The sequence below is a fragment of the Protopterus annectens genome, chromosome 7.part1 (assembly GCF_019279795.1).
Source record: "Protopterus annectens isolate FY-2018-M chromosome 7.part1, PAN1.0, whole genome shotgun sequence".
NCBI classification, from domain to species: Eukaryota; Metazoa; Chordata; order Ceratodontiformes; family Protopteridae; genus Protopterus; species Protopterus annectens.
The window spans coordinates 418,563,541-418,583,067 of NC_056740.1; the positions used below are offsets into that span (position 1 = coordinate 418,563,541).

General features: G+C 42.2%; 1 protein-coding gene across 13 annotated transcripts in view; it reads right to left on the reverse strand.

Annotated features, from left to right (window-relative positions):
* The window catches only part of PBRM1 (polybromo 1), a 2,726,611-nt gene that overhangs the window by 2,404,512 nt on the left and 302,572 nt on the right, over positions 1 to 19,527 (reverse strand). For all 13 annotated transcript variants that reach the window (XM_044078866.1, XM_044078877.1, XM_044078870.1 and 10 more), the window contains exon 6: positions 8,529 to 8,676. In XM_044078866.1, coding sequence (XP_043934801.1) covers positions 8,529 to 8,676 — 148 coding nt within the window. The remainder of the gene's footprint in view (positions 1 to 8,528; positions 8,677 to 19,527) is intronic.

The following is a 19,527-nucleotide window of genomic DNA, read 5'->3' on the forward strand; positions in this document are numbered from 1 at the left end:
AAGAGTGTCAGTCTTTTCAGAAGTAAAAATAAAAGTTATGCAATCTGACAACCATCTGAACAGAGCGACTTTGGAAACTTTAGATTCAAGTTTAACCCTTGAAAAAGAGTTGGCTATCCTCAAATGTAGACAATCTGGTGAAGACAAAATTGCATCTGGTGATGGGCATGTAAAACGAAAACTCCATTTCACAAAGACATGCAATTGCATGTACTCTCCTTGGTTGGAATGACTGGGAAAACAGGCAAATGAATAGACTGGTTCAAGGACGACTGTGTGGCTACTTCTGGTACAAAGGAGGGTCTGAGAGAATGTGGGGGAGAGACTGTCTTTGTGGAAGATCAAATAAGTCTGTCTACATGACAACGCCTGTAATTCTAGAATTTTGCTTGCAGAAGTCATTGCCACAAGAAATAAAGTCTTCCATGAGAGGAATTTTAAGGAGGAGGCATCCTCAAAAAGCAGTTCTGTTAGAGCTTACAAAGTGAAGTTCAAGGTGGGAGGGGGCAGACTCCTTAGTACGAGGCCTAAATAAGAAAGCTTCTTTGAGAATGGCTTTGCATACTTTGAGGAATGCTATGGAAGTGCAATATGATACAGAGTGATAATTGGAAATTTCTGCAATCTGGTCTTTAATGGTACAATATTTTGTTCTTGAATCAAAAAGGCAAGCTAAAAATTGTAAAATAGAGGGGATAGACACTAAACAGGGCTCTAAGCCTTTATCAGTATCTCATGGGGGAAAACCTTTTACTTTTGTAGAAAATTCCTGAAAGGCAGACAGGATATGAACATCTCTGGTAGGCAAGGATGAGTCAGTGGCCATCACTGGTACTAAAGATACCATGCAGTCAAGTCTAAGGGACCTGACATTCAGATGAGGCCTGCCAGATGAGTGAGAAAGGAGATCAAATTTCTCATCTACAGAACATAAAGGCCACAGGTGAGGAAGCTATACTTGTCTGGGTCAGAAAGGGGTAATGAAACTGACAGCTGCATTGCACCAACACACTTTCTGCAGAAACGTTGTTATGAGAGAAGGGGTGGAAGCATAAAGAAGTCCAGGTGGCCAAAGATGGACCACACCATTCCAAGATGACTATCCCTGTGCAGGGAGGAGGACAAAGTAGCTGCTGCACGTTTTGGTGGTGGAAGTGGAAAACAAGTCACAGCAACGCTGCCTTAGTGGCTGAATATCCTTGGTTGCCACTAATGTGTTGAAGGACAACTCATGAGGCATGAGGATGTATCGACTCAGCTTGTCCACTAGAATATTGGCTTGAATTAGAATATGCATTACTATTAGAAAATGTTATGGAGACATGGTCCACTACCACATTTTCAAGGACTCCCTGCCTAGTGGGTGTAAGCTGGCTCCCCCTTGCTTGCTGATGTATCCATACTACCGAGGTGTTGGTCTGTCTGGATGGAAATCTCAATCTGGGGAAGGATATCCTAAAGTACATACAAAACTAGGACTGTCCTCTTCTCTAGAACACTGATGTGGAGATGGGCTTCTACATCAGTCCACATCCCATGGACCTTTCTCCACTCAATGCCCCACCCCCACCCCACCCTTAACCACAGACTACAGAAGTCTGAAGTAACCATGTCAGATGGTAAAGAAAGAGTGAGCATTCCTGTTGAACCAGAGGGGATTGTATCCACCACAGCAGCTGATGATGACACAGGGAAGACAATTTAATGTGGTGATAGGACAGTAGGTGGACTGGGTCCAATGAAATGACAGCAACCACTGCAGTACTCTCATGAAAAATCTTGCATGAAGAACCAAAGAGATGGAAGATGCCACAGAGGATCTTGTGCCTGTAGATGAAGGGAGGGTCAGTCTTGACTCTGGAAGTCTTGCAATCTGAAGAACTGTGTCGAACTGGCATCTGTTGAAGACTAAGGGCTGTCTGGGTTCCAGGTTTGACTTTTTAAAGTTTACAAAGATACCAAAATACCAACACAAGAGGACCAAATAATCTCTCATAAGGATCAAGGATTCCTTTGCATTTGCAGTTAGATGCTACCACCAACACAAATCTGGTGAATACCTAAGCTGTTAAGACCAAAGGGTAAAGTTCAAAACTGGTAATGACAGAGTCCCAAGAAGTGGTAATACCTTCTGTCCTGCCTTGCAATCTTCACCTGGTAGTAGACGTCCTCAGGATCTACACAGTACATCCAATCCTTTTTCCTCTGTAGCAGAATGATGGACTACACTGTGACTATCTGGAACACTGTCATATGTATACATTCAGATCGCTGAGATCTAAAACAGGCCTAAGGTCCTTGTTTTTCAAGGGAACTACAGAAACTTAACTACACTTTGGTCTGGCGGGACCTCCTGGATGGCTTTTTTTTTTTTTTTTGCAGCAACTATGAAATTTTATGTGATGAGTTCCTTCTTTGGTGCAGTGGAACATCTGGAAAGACCTCAGTGGGTAATGCGGGCTGGAAACAAATGCAATAATGCTGCCTCCAGACATACTTTTCTTCATTTAAGAATCTTTTCTGATGGCCATCCAATTATGATGTCGAAGGGAAAAGTGTCTTCTGTCTTCAGAGGGGAGCAGATGGGTAAGTTTTCAGGAGTGCTATAAGGCTTTGATGGACAAGGAATCATTAAACCCTTGGCTGCGCAGAACTCCTCTGCCTCTGGGGTAGTGTCTATTAGTACTCCGTCTGCCACAAGGGACCCTATCCGAACAGGAGTTGGGGGAATAACACTGACTTTTTTTTAAACCAGAGAAGTCTGCTACCTTACTGATTCCTAGAGAAGGATTGCTGATGGGAAGAAAAACAAACTCACATGACAGATAGCTTTTTATCCCCCTGCTCACTCATCAATGTGTCTAACTTTGGGACCAAATGGGAATAATACATTGTAAGGACACTGAAAATGGACACTGAAGTTATAGGTTCATAGGCTGGTACTAGGCTATCGGCCCTAGGGCCTATACAAGCCTAGCCATAACAATTCCCTGGCTATTTCTTCCCACACTATTTACTTCCCTGGACCCCTGTCTAGCAGGGTGACTGACGTAATCCCCGGGGGCGAATTTCCTTTCTCCCATCCAATTCATCAAGATTCCTTTTGAAGAGCGCCAAAGAGGCACTCTGCTTGACATGTATGGGCAGTCTATTCCAGAGTCTGGGGAGTCTCTGGGTGAGGAACCTATCCCTCCAGCATGCTTTGTATATTGTGATGACAAAGTTTAGATTGGGATTTCTTTAAGTGTAGCATGTCCAACAGCACTGGGTTTGACACGGCCTTGTATGTTGAGCAGAGATCGCCTCGGAGTAGACGATATGCGACAAGAGTACAGCTGGAGTTTTTTTAAGACGGTCAGCATAGGGCATCTGCCTTAGTCCTGTGATTTGATTAGTGAGGTATTTCTGCGACCTTTCCAGTTGTTGCAGATGTCTTGAGAGGTACATACCAAATGGGGCATTATATTCTATAATGGGCCTAATGAGGGATGAGTACAGTGGGACAATGACCTCCTTTTTTCTGGATGAAAAGCCCTTAGTGATGAGGTGTGCCACATAGGAAGATTTCCTGACTGTTGTGGTGATGTGGTTATTGAAGGTGAGACCACTGTCCACCTGTGTCCCTAAGTCTCTTATCACACTTTCGGTGTTTAGTGTACTGCCACCTATGTGGTAATTCATGGATACATGTTTTTTCCCAAAGGGGATAACTATACATTTCTTGGCAATGAGCTTGAGCCCATGGCTCTGGCACCAAGCATCTGTTTCTATAACGCCCTTTTGTAGAGTATCCACATCATTTGGGGATTCAATAATGGCTTCCAGTTTGCAGTCATCTGCGAACTTTGTTAGCCAGAGGCCCCTAGTGTTGGCCTGCACTTCAGAGAAGTACATGCCAAACAAGAGAGGTCCCAGGACTGAACCCTGAGGTACTCCACTTGTCTGGAGCTGGATTTGGAGTCAGCTACTTTTACAGTGTGAGTTCTGTCAGTAAGCCAGTTGGCAACCCATCGAGTGACGTAGGGATTAATGCCCAACTTAGTAAGTTTATCTATGATTTCAGAGTGGGGGATGGTGTCAAAGGCCTTAGCGAGGTCCAGATAGGCTGTGTGGACTGCCTTACCCTCGTCCATGGCTCTGGAGACTGATTCGAAGAAGTCAATCAGGTTCTGGAGACTGATTCAAAGAAGGCAATCAGGTTCAGGAGACAAGATCGGCCCTTCACAAACCCAAACTGGGTGGGGTCCAGTGTTTTAAGGTTGCCAATGTTTTTGTTTATAAGTTCCATGATAATACGTTCCATGGCCTTGCAGATTAGGTTCATCAGACTGATGGGGTGGTAGTTCCCAGGATCCAAGGTGGATCCCCCCCTTGTGGAGTGGGATAACTGTAGCTGTGCACCACTCAGTGGGCACGAAGCCTGAGGTGAGGGTATAATTAAACATGACACTTAGGTGAGGTGCCAGTTCATTTTGTAGTTCATGTAGTACACAGCCCATGATGTCATCTGCTCCCATGGATGCTGTATTCTTAGCTTTGGAGAGTGCATTTTTTACCTGTGTGGCCGTTATTACCGGAATTTGGCAATCTTCCGGTATTGAGATGGGCCATTTAGGGGGTGAGAGGGGGGTGAAGTTGGCACTTTATCGATCTGCCAGGATATTGGCAATATCCTTGGGATCAGTATATTTAATGCCATTCCGTTGTAGCTCATAGCAGGTCTGAGCATTGCCATTTAAGTTCCTGACATAGTTATAGAATGCCTTGTGGTTGTCTTTGGAATCTTTGGCAATTTTATTTTCATAACTAGCTTTGGAGGATTTTATGAGGGATCTCAGCTCCTTACTGAGGCTGGTAAGGGAGTTTTTTTGCATCCTGGGATTTTCCTCTTTTCTGCAACAGTTTCTTCCTTTTGTTGTAAACTCCGTTTACGGCAGGGGACCACCAGATTGGCTTCCTTTTTTTGGAGGAGAGCATCTTGGTTCTATTTAGGATGGCACAATTCATTCATGAGTGGATGTGCTCGTACAGTGCCTTATTGTAGGACTCAGCAGTCGAACTTTCAGTTCCCGTCTGCATGGGTGTCGAAGTTTGTAACTTCTGATTTGAGTAGCATGAAGTTGGCTTTGGAGAAGTTTTTTTATGGAGGTTTCCTTATTGGGGGGGGGGGGTGGGGGTGGGATGTGGATGTTAAGGGTGATTAGCTTATGGTCTCACCTGACCAACGAGGGGGTGACCATAGGTGTGGAGCATTGATTTCCCATGTTGGTAATGACCAGGTCTAGGATATTGGAGCCCCTGGCAGGACTATGGATTAGTTGATCCAGGGCATTGGGATTTATGAATTCCAAGAACCGTTGGGCAAAGGTGTTGGTACACGAGTAGTTTTCCCAGTTAATGGCGGGGTAGTTGAAATCACCCAGTATTAGGGTGTTTGGTTGTATATTAATATTTTCCAGTAGGTTTAGAAAGGTGTAGTGAGAATCTTGGGGCATGGTGGGGAATCTATAGCAAGCTACAATTTGGATTGCAGTCTTACCTAGTGTTAGTTGCACCTGGAGAACTTCAGACGCATTGTGTTGGGCAACTAACCCGGTGGTGTGAATATCCTTGGTGAATATTGACACTCCTCCACCTTTAGTGTTTCGATCCTGGTTTGGTGGCCGAAAATTGTGGTAAGAGGTGTAGCCTGGTATTGCACAGGTGCTCTCTGGAGCCTTGAACCAGGTCGCAGTTACTGCACAGATATCAGTGTTCTCCATTTTTAGGAGTGCCTTGAGAGAGTGCATTTTGATGTTTAGACTTCTAGCATTGAGTAGCATTACCTTCAGATTTTGCATGCTTGTACCTGTTATGGTGGTGGTTTTGTCCTTTGAACTTTACCTAAAAAAGGCACTATAGGGGTGGCAAGAGCCTTAGCCAGTAACCTGAATCCCAGGGGCGACAGGTGCAGACCATCTCTGGCAAAGCATCGTGGCCTGTCGATCATGTCGTTCCCAGGCAGATACTGGAACCTTTTTTGAATGATACCAGAAGCTTAGCCAGTTGATGAAGTCAATCACTTTGTCCTTACATTTTGGTATCATTCTGGGCGAAGGCAGGATGCTACTCAAAGCTAGGGTCATACCTGCCTGGGCCACATGATCCAAGAGCTCTTCTGTAAAGTCATACAGTCTTCAGAGGAACAACAGGGAATAGCAATGCCAGTGCTTGCCACCCTAGCTGCTCATTCAGCTGTGTTGAAAAAAAACCTCAAAGTAAAGTTAGGGATAGACAACATAGTGCAGAACTGCAATTTCAAAACCTCCCTAGTGTCAGTTGTGGGTGTCTGCTACGGGAATCTAGGGTTGCTCAGCCAGATCCCTTTGGAACCCTGTCATATGATAAATATAACTAAACATCCTTAGGGAAAATTACTCCAAGGTTTGACTCGCTTCTCAAATTGGTATCAAATCAGTTCCCTCTCCTAGATTCGCTATTAGGTGAGGGGATCACAGAGCTCAGTCTGAGAATGCTTTCTTTGTGGTTGGTGCAATCACGATGGAATCGAACAAGCAGCTCTCTACTCCAATAGTAATGACTCTCGGAAGGTCTGAGAACTTTATCCAGTTATGAGGGACAAGTTTCACCAAATCTGCATCTTGCCATTCTTCTCTGGGACAACATCACTCAAGTGCTCTAAGTTTTCCCATCTTCCTTTTTTTCTCCCTTCTGAGGCTTACCTAAAGGCTAGTCTGTCATCTGACAGAAACTTATACGGACTTCAGTCTGTGTCTTTCTCTCCTTCCTACTGCAAAGTTATGCTCTTCAGTTAAGACTGTAAATCCAATACCAGCCTTGCAATGAAGACCTTAACGTTTTGTGCCCTGGCTGTTGCCCCCTCCGTTCCACCCTACTAACAGAGGAAGGGGATAAGGTAATCAAAACAGAAAGACATCCTCCTGCTGGGAGGGGGAATTACACCTCCCTTCTGACTGCTGCCTCAGCTTCTGTCTCCTCCTCAGTGGCTTTTCTCAAAAGACATTTTTTTCTTTTTTTCTCACTTTCTCCCCTCCCTAAGATCTGCTTGATGGATTCTCTACCTGTAATCAAATGGCAGCCACTGATTCACCTTATGGTAAAAGCTGTCTGATAAGGAGTGGACCAACTTGTGGTCCTAATGAAAAACATACCCAACAACCCTCTCAACGGTTGCTTGATGACTCACAATTTCAGCCAGGTGGGGACGGGGAGGTATACGTGCTCCTATATACACTCCCCTCAAATTCGAGAGAGAGCAGTATATGTTGACAAGGAAGGCCAACCCAGCTACTGTTTGGTGTTGCCAGTGCCATGGAATTAGCAACCTACTTCTCGCCACAAACAAATAGTTAACTTTGGCTACTCAGTCTGGCTGTTGGTGTAGAGGGTTCAAGCTATGAGCTGTAATTCTTGTGGTGCAGGGTTTGATTCCATCAGCATTCGTCTACTATCTGACCTTGAGTAAGTCAATTAACCAGACACTCTTCCTGGGTCACCCCTGAAGAGGAAATGTATGCCCAGTGGGCCTACATGGTTAACAAATGAGTATTAATACATTTCTCCAACTGGCCCCTCAGCCTTTGTGCTAATCATACATAGGTCATCTGGGTTGTAGTCACTGCCTCATCCCTCTAGACAATGGGATTAGGGCCCTCAAAGTCTTTTCATTTTAAACTGTTCAGTCTGCGCTTGTTTCTAAGAAAATGGCCAATGTTTAGTCAGAAAAGTTGTGTGTTTTGCTATGACAGTAGATAACACAACAGCTGTTTTACAGTCTGTACTACCTTACCTTTCTGCTCCAGGTGACTGAATACATTCTGCAACCTGGAACCAGAAAGGATGTTTGCCCAGTGGCAAATTCAAATGCTTTTTAAAATCTTCTAGCAAGGGCTGTATTCTGATCCTTGTGTGCATTCTGATCACAGGCTATGTGACAGCAACTGTACAAGTGTCAGTGAGGTCAATAGCTGTACTTAACATCAGGCGTACTTGTTTGCATTAGGTGTGATAAGAACATTTCTACAGTCTCTGCTTCAAGGCTATATCACATATTTCTTCCACCAAATTTTCCAGCTGTTTTAAGATGTCCACCTTGGTTCTACAGCCTGTGATTTTGGAATTTAATTGCTCCAATATCTAAAATGGAGGAAGTAAGAACAGACCCCCCATAAAATATACCCCCCCCCAAAAAAAAAGACTGCCTATGATTAAGTAACATGCTTGCTGGCACCACTCTAGAGCTGCTGGCCAGGCATGGTGTTTGTGAATCTGAGTCACAGGCATTCTCAAAGCATCCCATTGAAAGCTACACAAACTGCAAACCAAGAAACCATTTAGAAAATAAAATTATAAAGGAGATTCATCAGTGGTGTATAAGGGGAAATAATAATTATATACAGAAAGCCTCTAGATGAAAAAAAAAAAAAAACTTGTATACATGCTAACATTATGATTTGTTAGAGTCTTTTTCACTCTGGAATTCTTAAATATGATGTTCTGTACTGTACCTTATAATACGCTTTAACATTGTTAAACAGCAACTGAAAATCTGCAGTGAGCTGGTCCACATCATCATATTCTTCCATCTTCAACTTCTGCTGGATTTTTACCAAATCAACAGGCTGGGAGACTACAGCATAATATTCAGGCAAATTTCTGTTCAGGGCATAAAAGACAGAAAAAAAATGCATGCAAATTTAAGAATAAAACCATAGCTTTCCAACTAGCTGTTACGTTATTGTCATTCCATATTTTTAAGCACCTTAATTAAATTTATATATTTTGAATGGTGGCATGATTAAACATACATTAAATAGAAAACAAGTCAGTGTAATTATTTGTTTTCAAGCATTATATACATTTAATAAGCATTCACCCCAACATTACATAACCTGCCTTCCCTTACATTTTACTTCTCTGAACATTATTCTGCCTGGACTGTTCACACAAATTTTAAAAATATTTATTTGCATGCAATTTGCTACATTCCTTTTTTAATGATCCCACCTCTAATTCGATTATTTCCTTTACAATATTCAATACTTCAGTTATGGCTGGTTTTGATTTTGACTGCCAGTACCATTAAACTTGATAAGGCCTTACCTATGTCTAGGCAATTCCATTCCTATATCTTTGCTCAAAAGATTTATTTCCTTAACTTTAATTATTTGCTCTTCCAGCATTTCTGGCAAAGTACTCTGCTGGAACTTTTTAAAACCTACCAACTTGTTACATTCCCAAAAACCTTCTTACTAGTTACTTCTCTCTTTCTCAACCTCCGGCATTTGCTCTTTACCCAAGAAAAATTCACTGGAGTCTGCTTGAGGTATAGAAATATTCCTTCAAAAAATTCCATGCAAAAAATCCTAAACCTATGGAATGTTATTGCTTACTTGGGAGCCATAGGTATGCCCTCCATCGGTTCCTTTGTAAATTGCCTTTTCATTCTCCCTTATCCATTTTGTCTAAGATCTTCTTAATTACAGTTATCGTACATTATTTTATATGCCCTACAATTTATCATTTTTAACAGAAGGTTATGTTCTAGACTCGACCAGATCTGGTCTTTCACTTGGCAGTCTCCTATTCTTTTCTCTTTGCCTATACCCTGTTACCAGTCCCTACGAGGGGAGGTCATTGTTGCTTCATATCTGATAAAACATCAACTGCAACATCCTGTTTCCAACAAAGGTGAGGATCCATCTCGTATGAGACTACTAGCTGGAAATCTATGCCGTTGCTACACAGAAGTCTAAGCATGTGGAAGTCAGTCAAAAGAAAGTTTAAACTGAAGCCTGAAATTCAAAAGTTCAATTTTTTGTCAGATCGGACGGTATAAATTTAGGCTTCAAGTGTAGACACTACCTTCTTATGTAGTTAGCTACTTACTAGACAAGTCCTCCCTTACTTTTTATCCTATTCAGATCCTCAATTCCATCATACATGGTCATCATGAAATTACTCAATACAATGGAATTTTTCTCCCCTAACCTGCAATGAAAATGGGTTCTGGGGTTCTGCCCAGTCAGACTATGTTGACCAAAAAATAAAATACTATATACATAAATACTTGATACATTTGTCCAACAATCCCCACAGAATCATCTTCCACAAAAAACGCTCTGTCAAAAGAATTGCAACAGAAGTTATATACCTGAAAAAAAAAGACATGCATTCACATCCATCCTCACTAACTACTGACTAAAGCCCATCAGAGGTCTTCGTCACCTAAAACTTTCCAAGGCTTCTAAGCTCCTCCATTTTATTAACAATGTTCTTAGTAAAGGCTTCCCTCTTCAGATCTTTGGCATGCTACACAAAGCAGATAAAACATAACGAGACACCCCCTGGGTGGAGGATGGAATTACTCATTCCTAACCATCATTAAGGTAATTTCGCAACTTTCACAACTGGTATGTGGCGGTCCATCTTTATTAACTTTAGGACAGAGTTGCAAGCTCATTCTCCAGAGTAGCCTCTCTCATGGGAACATACCTGTAATGGCAGTGTCAAAAGGAAGACCTAAACCTAGAAACCACATCCAGCTTATAGCACCTTGCAAAGATATTCAATAAAAACCAAGCAGCTGTTACATTAACTATTAAGACTGCATTACGAGAAAAGGTTTTGCGGGTAGTGGAACAGGTCACTGGATGAGAGGGCAAATGCTTATTGTATTTTTCATAACAGAATTTCAGTCAGCCAATCGATCATGTAGCTAATACAATTCTAATTCTAATTCTAGACATGTTGAAACAAAGTTTTTGTTCTGAACTGACAGCCTCTTCTGAATGTTTCGTTCTATCCACACAGAATCTAATCATTCAAGAATACCTATGTAGGACAAAATACTGGAAGGTGTACTGACTGATTAAAGCTAGAGTCAGTGGCTACCTTTGGCATGACAGATTATGTACACATGGAAAACTCTATGCTTATGAAACCCCATTTAAGAGGGGGACTGCAAAGTTAAGGTCTGCAACTCAGAGACTCTTGTGACTGAAATTATGATCAAAAAAAGGAAGTTGCTTGCAAGACAAAAACTTCAACTCTGCCATGACACTGGTTCAAACGCAGGAAACAAAATGTATGTACTTACCATAACAGATCCGTGTTGTCCCATCTTCGCTCAATTTAACATTTAGGTTGTCGAATCGGAGCTCAGCACCTTATACCAGATTACTGGAACCAAGAGCTCTGACACCTCTCTTACCCACAATTCCCTCCTCCTAACTGATTTAATCCAGATCAAGTTTGTTGACTATTCTAATTACATATCAAAACTATAGAAAATGGAAAAAGGGAATCAGAAATGTTCCATGCCAGGTGTAGTCAGTGCTGATCACAGAATCACTCTAACAATGACCATCTAACTATTCTCAATTAGGGTACACAGATTTTTTTTTTTTTTTTACATGGTTAGGCTTGTAAAGGCTTTAGGGCCATTACTCTAGTAACCTCCTATGAACCTATAAACAGACAGGATCGTAGTCAAGGTCTGCCAGTCCCAGAAGATGTGGAATGGCAATTTGGAAGGTGGAAGAGGGGAGGGATATTGAACCAGATGAAAATGGGATAACACAGATCTACTTTTATGGCAAGTACATAACTTTCATATCTGATGTTGTCTATTTTTGTCTAATTCAACGAAAGGAACAGATTCCCAAGCTGCCTAAAAAGGGTCTGTGTAGACTCAAGGAAAGACATTTGTGAGAATGGCAGAGTCAAAGCAAGCACGGGCTCTGGATTGTATAACCAATTTATAAAGAGATACAAAAATGTGAGCTGTTGGACCATGTTGGTGCTATACAGATGTCACCGATAGGAATTCAAGTGTTCTAATGCTGTCAAGATGACTACTGTTCTGGTGGAATCAGCCTTGGGTTTTGAGTGCAAAAGCAACTCGTGTTTTCTAAACAAAGGAAATGCAATCTGCCAGCAACTTAAAGTGACCCTTGATACCTGTTGCCTAGTTTTATTTTGGAAAAAAAGAAATTGCTGGTCTGATTTTCTGATGTCTTTGGTGTGATGTATATAAACTCTGAGCTGTCTGGGACATCTAAGGTATGAATGATGTGTTCTCCTTGGGCAGAAAAGTTTGCCAAGAATACAAGTTAATGTGTTGATTTAAATTTGCTTCAGATGTCACCATTCGAAGAAAGGAAGGATTTGCCCTTAGTGAAACTCTATCCTTGTGGAATATGACAAAAGACTGCTTGCATGAGAGCACTTGCAGCTCCGAAACTCATCTAGTCAAAGTAATAGCAATCCGAAAAAATGGTCTTCTGAGAAAGGAACTTTAAATTGGTTAAGGTTGTGCGCTGAAACGTTTTTTGAGTCAATGACTAAAGCAGGACTGTGACATCTCAAGGTGTGACTTGATCTCGACCAGAAGGTCTCAACAAGAAAGTTCCTTTGAGGAAAACTCTGGCTACTCAAGCGATGCAACAAATCTCCTGTGTGAAAATATGAAACGGTGGACATCTGGACTTGAGCAACTAAAACTTCGCAGAAAAAGCTCTGAAAAAAATTCCACTATCGATGGAAGAGAAAATGAGAAGGGGTCTAAACCAGTCGAGAATGCCCAAATAGAAAACTTTTTCTATTTGCTCTTGTAAGTCTTTGGTTGATTCCTTTTCAGAAAATATTATATGGACTATTGGAGAAAAAAGTCTGGTATCTATGGCTATTGTTAAAATTGGAGAAACCATGTGGTTAATTTTATGGTCTGAAAATCAGGTACAGGCAACCCTGGATGGGTGACTGGTTAGATCCCACATGGAATCAAGTACTCATGGTGGGTGCAGTAAGTGAGGCCAAAGGAAAGGAAACCATAACTGCACAGGCAAAAATGGGCAATGAGGATCATCTTGACCTTGCGGCTTTCTGAATGAATTTTGTAAGAGGCAGCATCGGTATAAAGGTGTATAGGAGACTTCGAGGCCAAGTGTGGACTACAGCATCTTTCACTGCCAGTCCCTGTGAAGGGATGAGGGTAAACTGCTGCATTTATTGTTTAGGTAGGAGGCAAAGAGGTTGCATCAAGGTTGGCCCTAGTGGCTAAAGATCACTGTCACGAATACTGTTTGAGAGAGCACTTATGAGGTAATAGTATAATCCTGGTCTACCTGTCTGCCAGTATATTTCGCTTTCCAGGAATGTGCTTTGCTATTAGAAAGCAGTGGAAAGACATTGCATATTGCCAGACTTGTATGGTCTCCTGGAAAAAAGGATACGAATGTGTTCCATTCCATTTGTTGATATACAGTACCACCATCGTGCTGTTTGGATGGAAATCACACTGTTGGGTAGGAATTCCTGAAAACCCTGCAATGCTAGGATGACTGCAGTACTCTTCAAAACAATGATGTGAAGTTTGGCCTCCACTGATAACAGATCCCTTGGATAGCCCTCCCCTCAAAATGCACCCCCCCCCCAGAAAGTTTACTTTTAAAGTAAACTAAAGTTGTTTTTTTTAAGGTTTACTGTGGCTTGGGAACAGGTTGGCAAAAGGATCTGCCTCTACCTCTGACAGAGAATGATCCACCTACCCATATGTTTTTTGCAAACTTGAGTAAGGTGGATTTTGATGCGAAGGGGATGAATTCTCTGTGACCATTGGATGGACAGTATCCACTGTAGCATTCTCATGTGGTATCTTCTTAATGGGACTAATGTAACAGTAGAATGCATCAGACCTAACAGAGAGAGGATCAGTCTTGCCTGTGGGTAGGGATACTGTATCACTGCTGAGGTTACAAGTCATAAAAAAACAGCCCCTTGTAATGGGAAGTCTCACAATTTGATGAACCAGGTCTACCTGGCATCCTATAAATTCTATTTTTTTTCGTGGATGGCAGTTTGTCATGAGGTTGACTGTTATCCTCGACTGGACTGCAAGACTGAGAAGAAATGTCCAATATCGTAATAACAGATCCTTGGAGGTAGCAGTTATGAGCCAATCAAGTATGGGAAGACTTGGATCCCTTGCAGTCATAAGGGAGCTGCTATCGCTGCCATAATCAAGGTGAACCCTCGGGGGCTGTGGTGACACCAAATGGCACTGCAATGAATGGATAGTGAATGGCTCCTAGCTGGAAATGGAGGAATCTCCTGAATTACCTTCAGATCTTGATGTGGTAGTAGGAGTCTTGGAGATCTACAGAGCCCATCCAATCACCCTTCCTCAACAGAGGCAGGAGGGACTGTATCACTACCATCTGCAACTTTGTTTGATATGTTGACTGAGGTGGCGGAGATCCAAAATTGGTCTGAGGTCCCCTGTCTTCTTTGTAACTAAAAAGAAACTGGAACAGATTCTGGATCCTAACTGTTCAGGGAGATCAGCTGGTTGACTCTTCTGTTCAGCAACTTTAACACTTCTGTTGCTACAGATTACAACTCATTGGGTGGAATACTGGGAATATTCAATCATTTCTTTGGGGTTTATAAAAAAAGGGTATGGTGTAGCCTCTGCCGATTATCCTTAGCACCCATGAATTGGACATTATGCTTTTCTAGGCTGAAGAGTGCAACTTTAAGTGTCCCTTCAACAGCATCCATTCGAATTACCTCCATCTCTGCCATGGGGAGGTCTATCCACAGGAGTGTGGTGGTGAAACCCCTGTGACTTTTTGACACATTTTCCTACATCCCCTTTGATTCTGAGAAAAGGATCTTTGTGGAGTACAAAAATGGCAGACAGGGTCTTACCATCTGATTCTCTTCTGGTAAGCATTTCCTTTACCTTGGGTCAGAGTAGAACAATTGTAGGAGGCATTTATATAGGAACACCATTAAGCTTTCCACAAAATTGGGACACATGGTAATACTTGCGCCGGTCGCTTGATGTGCCATCAGTTGCATTTGATGGAGGCTGCATGGCCACATTAGATGTAGAATGCAGGGTAAACATTTCAGCATTAACCAATTTTGGACATCCAATGGCAAGTTACTCAAAAAGTGACATGAAAACTTTATCAGGTCCCTCTGGAAATGCATCGAAGTGCAAAAGTCACTGAAGCACAAGTCCGTTTTCCTAGTCTGTGCAATGTCCTGGACTCGGTTAGGGGAATGGACAGAGGAACCTTCTTCAGATAGCTCCTTCTTTGTGGCTGCACTTCCACCATGGCTTCTACTAGAAGGTCTTTAGCCTGTTTCCTATCCTTTTGGTCTATCAAGATTCTGTCCTGTTTTTCAGGAAAGTGCTCTGCTGCATCAGTTTCCTTCTAAACTTCTGAGCAACAAGGTTTATTAAGTCCTCACGAGGTAGGGCCACCAAGGACACAGAAGGGGCAGACCCAAAAGCTTTACGGAACACCGACTCATCAGAAGGAGCTTTGATGGATCATCTCCCCTCCTCTGCTTCATCAATTCTAGTATGTACCCAAAGGTGAAGTCCTTGGTGGTGGGGATCTTTTTTCATTTAAATCCACGTCTTCAGTGACAGACTCAGGAGTGGAGTCATGCTTCTGTTTGCATGTCCTTTTTCGCGGAATGTACATCGGGGCTGTGACAGAGACATGTCGGAATCAGATGGACAGCTTGAACCTTGAGCTGCCTCGAAGCTAATTGGGTCAGTCTGTCTGTCCCTGTCGACTCAAATGAAAAGAATGAGGCACAGGATCCACAGGGAGTCAGGATGGATCCAAACCTGGTGGATGCACCTGTCTCCTTAGCCCAACCATGGCCCTATGGCCCTTTCCAAAGCCTTGAAAGCAGATTTAGCCATTGGAGCAGAGAAGAAACCACCTCTGTCAGCTGACATGGGGGAGTCCTGCAACTCCAGCAGAGGTTGGTTCCAAGGAGGATCTCCGAGCCAAGTTGTCTAGCGCCGAAGCACCAAGGGGGAGGAACAGCTCTGAAAACTTTGGAGTCAACTCCACCTGCAGTGCTCTGACCCATACGCTTTGGCACTGGGACACTTCTTGACCCAAATGCATTGGTATAGAAAAAGTAAAGGTAGAAGTCAAAACTAAAGTCCCTAAGACTATCAGGTCCAACAATGATATGTGTGTGTGTGTGTGTGTGTGTGTGTGGGGGGGGGGGGTCCAGACGTGAGTGTCGGCTCCAGGAAAGGAGTCTGTGCCAAAACGAGATGGGATAGGGTTGAAACGCCCATTTCTGGCCCTCCTCTAGTGAACAGTGCCAGTTGGACCCCAGATGAATTTGTGTCCACAGGAATTTTCTCATCAACTGGTCGGCATCCATCTCAGTAAATTGCTTCTGGTGGATCAACGAGACCTTGATGAAGAAGCTACAGATACAGGTCTTGATGGTTGCTTGTGCTGGAGTACTGGTAAATGCACCCTGGTGCTAACCGGCCCAGGGAAAAGGTAGATTTTGATGAGGGAGCTCAGATCCAGGCTGCAGATGGATCTGACTCCCTCGATGACTTAGGTGCTGAACACAGGACAGTAGATGATGTGATGACATTCTTCCAGACTTCTCTGCCTTTTTTCTTTCAATCTCTTCTCATCTCCTGATTTTCCTTGGTGCTTTTCCTTAGACCTTTCTTTCTCCTTCCTCCTTTCAGTAGCAGGAGATGTAGATGGTTCTCTGGTTTCAGAGGCCATGGTAGAACCCTGTCTGATGGGGAAGTAAACCCTTGAGAATCAAACTTTCTTTCTTGCCTTGAAAGGTTCTAGATCCAAAGATGGCACAGATACTGAAGCTATCTTGAAGATGAGAAGCATCTAAACACTGGACACAAAGGGAATGGGGGCCTTGGGGAGGGACTCTGTGTCCACAAGCTGAACATTTTTTGAATCCAGTAGGCTGGTCATACATCAGAATAAAAGACAAACTAGTACCTTTACGAAAAGAAGGTACTATAAACTCTTTTAAAAATAAGTTATGTACTCATCATAACATTCCATCCATGTTGTCCATTTTCATTCTTCCTCAGCTGTTGGGTTCAGATTCGATCGGACTCTGCCATTACTTCAGCTCATGATCACCAAAAAACTCACAAGCTCCTCCCTTACTCATAATGCACCAACCCCTAACATACCTCACATCTTGTTTGCTTACTGATGTAAAGTAGGAAACACTATTACAAAGTACTTAACAGAAGACGCTATATCTGGAATTCAACTTGAAGGACAATTGTGTCCTAATAAACTCTCGTTCTTCCAGAAATCAACTGTGAAAAGGGATGTGGGTCGCTGGGTGGGGAGTTGAGAAAAAAAGAAAATGAACACATATGGAATGTTATGGTGAGTACATAACTTTAACTGATGTTGTCAATTTTCATTCTATCCTCAACTGTTAAAACAGAGTATCTACATACCTAAACTCCAAGGTGGATTATAAGGAAGGTTATTTCCTGGCACAACAATGGTTAATCAGCTGGCTTACTTTAAGAAAAATAAGGGAAATGTAAATGAGCTGTTAAATCATTGAACGTCCCCCCCCCCCCCAGTGCTGAGTAGGCCTGAAGAAGGTAGGTCTGGGAGAAGCCATTATCTCTTAGCTTTCGTAAAGAAGGGAGAAGTGTTGTAAATGATTCTGGATGCTAGGCATTGCCATAAAGCTCTAAATGTGTACTGCAGCAGTCTGCTAAAGTCCTGTCTCAAACTTCAAAAGCAGATATTGTTGGAACCTAGAGTCAAGTGACCAGATGAGGTCATTCTGCAAGTCATCTTGGACATTATATTTTACGGGGAGTAATCTCAGAGAATAGAGAGAATATTCTGTTTGGCAGCCTGACTAGAAAGACTGCTCACATATTTCATCTTGCCTTGTTCAAGTAAGTTCTTAAAGAACAGTAAATTCTGTTAGATTCAGACAATATAGTGAAGCTTAGTTTAGGGACTGTTTTGCTTTATTTGTACGAGTCTGCCCATCATTGTTTTCAATATTTTCTGTGATTTGAACTCTGTGGTTCATTGTGAATATATATTCAGTATTTTTATGTTCCTTATTATTAAATAGAATTTAAATTTTACATTGTGGATTACTCTTTTAGAAAGTATTAACCTTTGAGAGTACTTACCGGGCCTACAACGAAAATGGGCTCTTCCTAGGCCCAGTGGACTTTCCCGGTAAACAAATGCAATAAATAAATATATATATATATATTTGGTGATATTGTGTGGGCCACTCCAGAAGGTCTAGCCATCTTGGTGAACTACTACCATTTGCATTAATATTGCATAGTATAATTGGCCACCCTTTGTTAAGGAAGGCCCTTAACGTAGCTGATTGTGAAGTGTTTGGTGGCAGTGGTAACTACCTTACAGTCTGGGCAGAAGGTGCATAGCTAGTAGACCTGTGACAGCCTTTCCCAGAGGTGTGTGTGTGTGTGTGTATATGTAAGTAAATTAAATGTCTCAGTATGTTTGTCAGCTACTTGGAGCAAGGACATTAAGCACTGGATTTAAAGAGAGAGTGATGGAGGACTTGACTTGGACATTTGGCTGAGGACCTAACCCTACAGCTGTATCAGTGGGGAGTCTTACTGAGGATCTGGAGGGAGACAGACAGAGACATCCAGACCCTGGATTGAGTGTGTTCCCTGTGTGCTCTTAAAGGAAAACATACTTGATACAGACAGGTCTGTATCTGGAAATACTGAGTGCATCCATTTGTATTCCAAGTGCACATCCCTCTCAAGTGTCAGTGGTGAGGATTCATACTCCTTGATTACTGGCACAGATTGGAGACGACAGATATTGGTGCCCATCACATATTGGTAGCAGTGGTGGGCATCACAGAAGGTATAAGGAGCAGTAAAGGATCCAGTCCCTTTGACAAAGCCCAAATGGAATAACAAGTCAATTTGTTCCACTATTTCTTCTGGTACTGGACTTCTGTGCAAAAGTGAGAAACTACTACCCTGGAAGAGTAGGCAGGATTTCTATAAACATTAATAGCACTGAAGAAACCAAGGGGTGAGATGGAGACGGTACATGCAGGGTCCTGAAGGGCCAAAGACTAAGAGGTTTCTTCAATAAATGAAAAATGAACAGGAATACAGACTTTTAGCTAAAATAGGGATAAGATCATGACTCAGATCATTGCAAAGTGGGAAAATGCAGATGTACTGGTGGGCACTTCTGCTTAACAGTATCTCTGGAATGTTGCCCAAATAAGAAATGAGGAGAAAGAGGTTATAGCATGTAGCACTGGTAGCAAACAGGTTGCATCAAGGTTTACCCCGCAGTGGGGCAGCTTTTATGACATCAGACGATGAATGGTCCTGTTAGTTAGCGGGGTGGCATCCCAAGAAATGTGATATGAAGTTAGAAAGTGGTTGGTTGCCATAGACTATATCCATATCCTCACTACTTTTCTCAACAAAGGAGATAGGAATGCATTCCCCCTTGCACACAGATGCACCAAGCTATATACATATACATACATATATATATATATATATATATATATACACACACACACATATACATACATTATATATATATATATATATATATATATATATATATATATATATATATATACACACATATATATATATATATATATATATTATACACACAAACA